The 8,706-nt window shown below is 38.6% G+C and overlaps 1 protein-coding gene across 1 annotated transcript in view; it reads right to left on the minus strand.

Annotated features, from left to right (window-relative positions):
* Positions 1–4,183, minus strand: part of CLVS1 (clavesin 1) — a gene marked incomplete at its 5' end in the record, with an annotated part of 93,133 nt that extends 88,950 nt beyond the window's left edge. Inside the window, one exon of the mRNA XM_082045648.1 lies at positions 3,795–4,183. Within this exon, the coding sequence (XP_081901774.1) occupies positions 3,795–4,183 (389 nt within the window). The remainder of the gene's footprint in view (positions 1–3,794) is intronic.
* Between the last annotated feature and the right edge of the window lie 4,523 nt (positions 4,184–8,706).

An 8,706-nucleotide genomic window follows, 5' to 3' on the forward strand; every position in this document is an offset into this window, starting at 1 on the left:
TGCACTGATAATTGATGAGGAGGACAGGTTTAGCTCTGCAGAAGAGCATGAATCACATGCTAGACTGTGACTACATTATGGATGAGAATGTATGACGCATCTACCAGCGGTGTTTGTATTTTAGGAAACAGTGATTTGAAAGTAGATTTGAGCTGAACATGAGCTCAAAATGTGACTGAGTAGCTAAGAAAACAGTGATAATCTTACATCTAAAAGAAGGGAACTATTGAGCAGAAGATATGGTGTTACCACGTGATGGTTTATAACTGAAAGTTTGTGTTCAGTTCATCCATCTGCACATTAGCAAGAATGTTAAAATGATAGGAAAGGTCCAGAAAAGAATGGTGAAGAGTATTAGCAACTGGGAAAACCTCCTTAATTCTGAGAGTAAAGTTCAATCTATTTAAACTTTGGCAGCATAAATATATTGCAAGACATAAAGCTTGTGCAATACTTTGCATAACATTATGTTTGCTGTGCTGGCTGCCCACAAGTATGTTCTTTACCTTGTGGACAACACAATGTTGTTTTGCCCTAAGAAATAGAGGGCTAGCTGTTTTACACTCACTGTGGTTAAAAGTGAACACAAGAAGCTCTGCTGTAGATTAGCTAATGTACTGTCTTCTTGTTGCCTGACAGTGACTTACCCTAGAGTGCCGTATCCTCAGTGAATTCAAAAGTACATGAAAAGATGACAAGGTCAGGACACGAAAGTACAAACATGGGAAGCTGTCATGTTTTGTTGTCCCTTTAAACTAACACAACCCAGTAGCTGAAGCTAGAAACTTTGAGACTGGAAATAGAAACCTAGCTTTTTAGAGATGTTAGACCTACCAATTGCATTCCTGAAGCCAAAATTACAAATATTTCTAAAAGATCACACTGAAGTTTTATCTTTGATACAAGGAATCCCTTAGATTGGATCTGATTAGTCCAAACAGTCACATTACACAAATAATGAAATTTCCTTTCAAAAATCAATATCTTTGTAAGATTGTAAAGCTATGAAGATGCTTGTCCCTCCTTGACATGTAAGCCATCGACTCACCATACTGCCAGGAGTATAAATGGTAAGAATGTCTGGACTGAAAATCAGTTTATGGATTATAGCCATCCTGACTTTAAATAACCCATTATAAATTATGACTTCTTTATAAATAACCCCTTATCATTCTACTTTAATGATAAAGAAAGAGAAGACAGAGCCAGCTGCTAATGAGATTAGTTAGGAAAGGCATGCTAAAGGCTGAGCTCTTGCATATCAGTGTCACAGTGTCATATGAATAGATTGCACTAACATTCAGCTAAAATGTAAGCTTGTAAAAATCTTGCCATCACTGAAGACATGTCTATAGAAAGGTTGCCCGAGGTATATGTTTGTAAGATATACACAATGCTTGTTTGTTTGGAGTTTTTTTGTGAAATATATATGAAATATATATTTCTTCTCATCATTAGGCTGCTTCCACTCTGGTTAAAAGGACATTGCACTCTTGGGTTCCTGTTCCTTAACAACTTTTGTTTTTGTCGATGCCTTTAGACAGTAAAAAAGGAGATTATTCCTCTATTTACTTACAGCACAAATCCTGATTCAAATCCTTGAAGCACTTGCCATGCTACAAAACCTCACAGAAATGACACATCTTGTCATTTGCATCCATAGAAGAGCTGAGCTTCAGTGGCTGAAGAGAGGCAGAATTTCTGTGTGATTTTTAATTTCACTAAAGAGCCTTAATAAAGTATATTCTATCCTATTTGCCTCAGCCTTTCTTCTTTGAAGGTTAAAATTACACTTTCAGAAACAAGGTATCTTGCATCCAGGATCATTTCAGGTTTTGCACATGCACATATACACGTATGTGGATGCATATTAAAACACTTGTAAAAAAAAGAGTGAAAATCTAACAAGAATCAATGATCTGTCAAAGTCTCGGTGCAGGAGCCTTAGACAACAGCACTCTCAGCTTTCCCAGAGCAGGACCTGATCTATGAGGTTAAGCACAAGGATTCATTTTGTTGAGGGATCACAAAGCCAAAGCTGGCTCTATATAATACCTAAATCCTTTAATGCAACCAACAGAGCCACAGTCCTTCTGCCTTCTAAAGCTGATACTTTTTATTAATTCAACGTACCTGTTCATTCGTCTTTCTTTCAAGGCCAATTGCTAAAGGAAGGGTTTTGTGTTTGGAGGAAAGGCAAGCTCACAGTTCAGAGAGACGGGAGAAAAGCTGCTGACCCCTTTGCAGTCAATAGGAGTTTTATCGCTGGCTTCAGTTCTGGTTTTCACCAAATACTTTTGTATGTAGAATCATAGAATCACAGAATAGTTTGGGTCAGAAGGAACCTTCCAAGGTCATCTAGTCCAACCCCCCACAATGAGCAGGGACATCTTCAACTAGATCAGGTTGCTCAGAGCCCCGTCCAGCCTGAACTTGAACGTCTCCAGGGATGGGGCATCTACCACCTCTCTGGGCAACCTGGGCCAGTGTTTCACCACCCTCATTGTGAAAAATTTCTTCCTCATGTGTAGCCTGAATCTCCCCTCTTCTAGTTTAAAACCATTACCCCTTGTCCTGTTGCAACAGGCCCTGCTAAAAAGTTTGTCCCCACCTTTCTTTTTAGGCCCTTTTAAGTACTGAAAGGCTACAATAAGGTCTCCCCAGAGCCTTCTCTTCTCCAGGCTGAACAAACCCAACTCTCTCAGCCCATCCTCATAGCAGAGGTGTTCCAGCCCTCTGATCATCTTGGTGGCCTCCTCTGGACACTCTCAAACAGGTCCATGTCTTTCCTATACTGAGGGCTCCAGATCTGGATGCCACTATGTTTCTATAACACAAATGCAAAGTTCCAATCTATTGACTCCTAAGGATGAGACATTTTCATGGACAACTTTACACCACTCCAAGACAAAATCCTACCTGGAACTCATCAGAATTTATCATACTCAAAACCTGAATCTGAATTTTGTTCTTTGGTCTGATTTTTATCAAAAATCAGCAGAACACACAGCAATCCTACAGCTGATTACATTTCTCCATCTCACTGTGAAGGCAGGGAAAATGAAATGGAAGGACTTCTGACGAACAGGACAATGTGAACATGATATTCCTGGACTAGCCCCTTTTCTCTGTATCACTTCAAATAGGTAGTGAAAGCTGACTAATCACATTAACTTTATAATAATGGCTGGGAGATAACTTTGTTCATACCATCCCATAAAAAAATGACCTGAACAGAAAATACGCTTTGGTTGAATCTCCTGTTTATCAGACTAACAAGCATACAGTAACCAGGGAGTGTAGAAATTGCAATGTAGTTTGTAGAACTCTCATAACACAGGCTGTAATTCCCCAAACGGTTAAAAAAAAAAACTGTTAAGAAGTCTGGAGACAGAATGAGTATGGTCAGTTCCTTCTGCACTAGAAGAGCTATGAGAACTCCTGTATGTTTTGAGACATTTGCTTTCTGTCAACCTGTTTGGCTAGTCTTTGATATTACTGAAGCAATTGTGTAATAGTTGTTAACATATTTATAGCAAACAGACACTATCTGGCTGAAAACTGGAAATATTTATGGAGAAAAGCATGAGCTACTTATTTGACACACTGATATAACTTTATCTTGTAATGGTGTTATGTCTGAAGAATGAGAGGTGACCAGGTTAGATGAAAGTTTTAGTGAACTCATAGTTACAAAATATACCAAAAAGGGCTTTGCTGCTTCAAGTACGGTCACAAACATTCTATTGCAAGTTGAGTGTATATAAAAAGATAAGGACACTATCTACATTTACCTACTCTGATCCCAGTTGGCTGCAAAAAGCAGAAGAATCTTCCTGCCACAGTGGTCGCGATTTTCCAGTACTCCCGGGAATCCATCTGTTAGAGCCCGTTTGATTCCTGGATCATCAGCCTTGAAGTTTTTGAACATATCCAGGTTTAGTTGGCGATACTGGAAGTACTGAGCCAGCAGTCTGAAGGCCTCAGTTTGGTGAAACTTTCTGGCTCGGAGAAACCTCAAGATGAAGGCATCATCTGTACGTAAAAACCCAATGTCAGGCCTCGTGATGATCATGTCCCTGACTTGCTGGATATCCTGGTGCAAAATGTCTGGGTTTTCATTCAGTTCCAGGCGGGCTTTCTCTATTGTCTCTGGACTAAGTCCAGCTTGTAAATGGGTCATCTCTGCAAAAACTTCTTTTCCAAATCCTTAACTTCAAATATTTTAGTAGGAGAAGTGCTAATCCCATTCAACTGATGGTCTGCTGTGAGCATGAGCCATTCAGAAGCTTTTTGCTATCAAGCTGATATTGAACAAATGAAAGCAAACGGCTTTTCTTATTCTCGCAGAAGGAGTAGCAGGCAGTTCATATGTGGTATAATCCATCCAAAGGAAAGTGTTGTTTATTCCATTATGTACTAAAGAAAAAGCAAATATAAAAGAAAGATTAAATACCTATATAAAGCTTACAGGAATGCATTTCTGAACTTCATATAGCAATAAAATTGCTTTGTGTGCTTCATACTTAAGAGGATACTGGTCATATAATTTCAAAATTATAATTTCACCCATTTTCAGAATGTGTGCATATAAGATAAAGCAGCCATTGGCATCTGAATGTATGTGTTCAAGCTTTCAGAAAGGCAATGTGATTGACGATTAATACTAAACTGTATCAATTTACTATTGAAATACACTTGGCAAAGTTGTCTTACAGAAATGCGGGAGTTCCAGCATCCCATAACTTCAAGCTCAGGACAACAAAAGCAAAAACAATTGTCATTTTTCCCACCCATAAGAGGAGCTACATTTCAGCTTCCTAATTATGAAGATTTACACTTATCAGATTAAGTAAAACAACTGTTTGATTTTGTTTTATTAGCCGTACTATCAGCTTGTCGCTTTCCTTGGATTAGCCCCCGAGCCGGTTGTAAAATTGATTTAAAAAAAACCCAAACCCCACCAACATCAGGGATATTTTCTACTTGATAAAACCTCACTGAAAATATTTTCCATTGAGACTTAATACATCTTCATGGGATGAATAAAGTGTTTGATTAATCTAATATGACAGAGTTAGTGTTTTAGTTGGAGAGATGCATTTTATTTCGAATTTTTTTTTCAGTATCTTGTAGCTTTCCTGACTACCCAGTTCTGAATTTCGTTTTCATTCCTGTACTTTACCTAGAATTTATTTTTACAAGTGTTAGAAGAAAAGCTGCTTAAGCTGTTATGTATGAACAAAATGGTAGAGTGAATCTCTTACATCTCAGTGACATAATTAGCAAGAGACTGTCATCGAAGCCTGTGTAGCTACACTTGTGTGAAATAAGATCAAGGCCTGTTCCAATGTGAAATGTGTGTGAAGAAAGATCAAAATCCATCCAATTTTTCAGCCATCACAAAAACAGACAAGCAAACAAAAATCTCCACTGCTTAACTGATCTCTTTCTCTCTCTAATTTCTGAAAAAAAAAAAAAAAAAAAAAAAAAAGTTTTAAAAATTAAAAGGGAATCCCTCAGTGCAAGACATACTTTATTGTATTTGAAGAAAGCTGTTTGGAAAGTTATGAATTATTCATAGCAAAACAACCATTTCACTCAGCTACTCCCCTGCATTCAGCATTCTCATATCAAACAAAGGGGATAGCAGCAGCCAGAGCACTTCTTCATTCAGGAGACTGCTCAAAGTAACATTGCAGGACCTGGAAGTCAGTCAGTACAAGGGATGCCCAAGTTCCCTGTTCTGTCAGTTTGCATGTCTCTGATAAAAAATACATTTTAGACGCCATGGCTGTAGCCCCGGGATGAGATCCCAAAACTTGAATACAGAGAGTTTCTGCATATTTGCTTAGAGGACAATTGTGGTGGGAGATAAGCTTTTCATTCACCAGCAATGTGCATCAGACTTCTCTGTGGGTGTTACAAAGGAGAGTTTGTTAAGCAGCCTCTCTCTGTATTCGGTGTGGAGCTGGAGTTAAGGAGAGATACCTGCAGGGCAGTGTATCCTGTGATTCATCAGCCTGGGAAAACGGAGGAAAGAAGGCTGGTTGCCTTTGTCAAGTCACTATGGAGTGCAAATGATTCCAGAAAAGCAGGCTCTGAAGTTTAAGGGGTTAATCTATGGTCGTAGGTTATTAAATTCTTAAATAAATATAAGTTGTATTAAAGGCGGATAGCACACATTAAGATAAAGTAACAGTTATTTGCTTTCCTCTTTCCTTTATTAGACCAAATTAGGATAACCCTGATGGTATCAACTGAATTCCATTGATGTAAAGCTGATGTAGGCTGTGGGAAAATCAGGCTACTATTTTGTGCTAAAGATTTCAAATTAGTGGTGGCATTAGCATTTTCTTGCATAAATCATGCTTTTAGATACAAATGCCTTCATGAGCTAGTTAGGGGAGCTCAGTGTGTTTAAGCATGACACAGTCACTGGAGGAATGTGGAGTAAGGATCCGTTTTCCCTAGTTTAAACAGCAAGTCATACCCTAAGGAGGCTGCTTGTGCTCGCAGATGCTCAGTACTGGGGTGGAAGCAAGGAGCTTATCTGGGGTATGTGCCAGCTTTGGCTCAGGGCTCAACATGAATTAGAACACCTTTGGAGCTCTTGTGACTCAGAATTACAGAATCATAGAGTGACAGAATGGCTTGGGTTGGAGGAGGCTTTTAAAGATCATGTAGTCCAACCCCCTTGGCTGTGGGCAGGAACATCTTCCACTAGACCAGGTTGCTCAAAGCCCCATCCAGCCTGGCCTTGAACACTGTGAGGGATGGGGTATCTACTACTTCTCTGGGCAACCTATTCCAGTGTCTCATGACCATCATAATAAAGAATTTCTTCTCTATATCCAAACTAAACCTACCCTCTTTCACTTTAAAATGGTTAGCCACTGACCTATTACTTCAGGCCCTAGTAAAAGTCTCTCCCCATCTTATAAGCCTCTTTTGAGTACTGAAAGGTGCTATAAAGTCTCCCTGGAGCCTTCTCCAGGCTGAACAACCCCAGCTCGCTCAGTCTTTCTTCATAAGAGAGGTATTCTAGCCCTCTGATCATTTTTGTGGCCTCGTCTGGACCTGTTCTAACAAGTCCAAGGACTCGTGGAAGTTAAGTGTGACTCCAGTTTTCTGATAGTTTATGGGAGTAGAACTGGCCTGTCCTCTGCTCCTTTTCTGACTCCCATCTCCCCCAAGATGCATTTTTGGAAATAAGGCAAATTCTTTAAAGGTCAACTGTAGTCTCCTCCAGAAGAATATGGTGTTAGACCAAGGAGAGAAAGTCTGACTCTTCAGATTTCCTTGTAGAATCCACAAATATTTAGTGTTGAAAATTAATGTTTCCTATTGCTTTTACTCCATTTAAATGGATTAGCACTGTTGATGCCCTGGGTGATCCCAAGGTGAGGGAACACCGTCCTTCACTGTCAGACATTGTTGTCAAAAAGCAACTTACAAGTACCCAGTCTAACAAAAGATATATTTTTAGATGTATTTAATAGTTTTCTCATAGTGAGCAGTGCTATAGCCATGGGTTACAGCTTACAGGAGAGCCCCTATAGATTATCCTGATTATCAGCCAGAATAGACTTTGCACTGAAATACTTTATTGATATGATGTTATGTATTGCAAAATAATCCAAAATATGTATGAACTATTCTGTCACTATCATCTGAATCATAACACAAATCTTGGGGTTAGTAATCCACTCTAGAACCATTGACTTCAAGGAGTCTGATTTATATGAGTGGATGATTTGGTTCTCCCACTGCTCACCTTGATAATAAATTTAATGTTCCATAGCTACCCAGTTTGTCATTGCACTTTCTCAAATGGTACTGATTTATTCTGATTCCCAAAGGTATAACAGAAGCACCTTCTCCATTTTCAACCCCTCCAACACATGGCAACTTCTCCTTCTCTTCTGGTGTTATGTACAGTTCTGATCCATCTGCCAGTTTCTTCAGATGTTTACATCTTTATTCTGCCTTTTTTCTTTTTCTTTTCTTTTTTTTTTTTTCTATTTTTGTCCAAAATGAAGATGCTGGGCTTTTTTTTTCCTATCTTGAATACTGATGCTGCAAGTTGGCACACTAGACTCTTTGTTAAAGTCTCAACAGCTGTTTTTCTGAGTTGTGACCTTTTGTTCCCAGAGGACTATTTGCTCTCCTAATGTCTTTTCACAGCCACTTACAATAAATCATTCTTCCAAAGGACCAAAAACCAGCTTTAAACAAGGAAAAATAATTAAAAGAGGTTTGAAACACATCATACTAATACAGAAAAAATAAAGGGAAATTTCCACCAAAATTGTGGTGTCCCATACCATTTTGGTTTATTAATTTTCCTTCCCAAGAAGAGAATTACAGGGGAAAGAGAGTAGCTTTAGGATGGGTAAAATACTGAAAGTGGGTACAGTCTTCAGACAAAGAGCTTATGTTTTTGCCTGATTCTCAAAAATAAAATTTAATTAATAATAAAATCTATAGTAATAATTAATAATGAACTAAAATGAAAATAATATCTTAATGAAGTAAATATAGCACTTTCCATACAAAGATCTTAATGTGCTTTACTGCTCTCTATTCAGTCACAGCTTCTGGATCAACACTCAACCCCTATTTTCTCTACATCCCCTGGAAAACTGGCCAAAACCTGCTCTCAGTGATGCTGATGCTCATCTGGATCATTTTGTTCCTTCTTAC

This window comes from Streptopelia decaocto (assembly GCF_964273445.1).
Source record: "Streptopelia decaocto genome assembly, chromosome: 2".
In the NCBI taxonomy this organism is placed as follows: Eukaryota; Metazoa; Chordata; class Aves; order Columbiformes; family Columbidae; genus Streptopelia; species Streptopelia decaocto.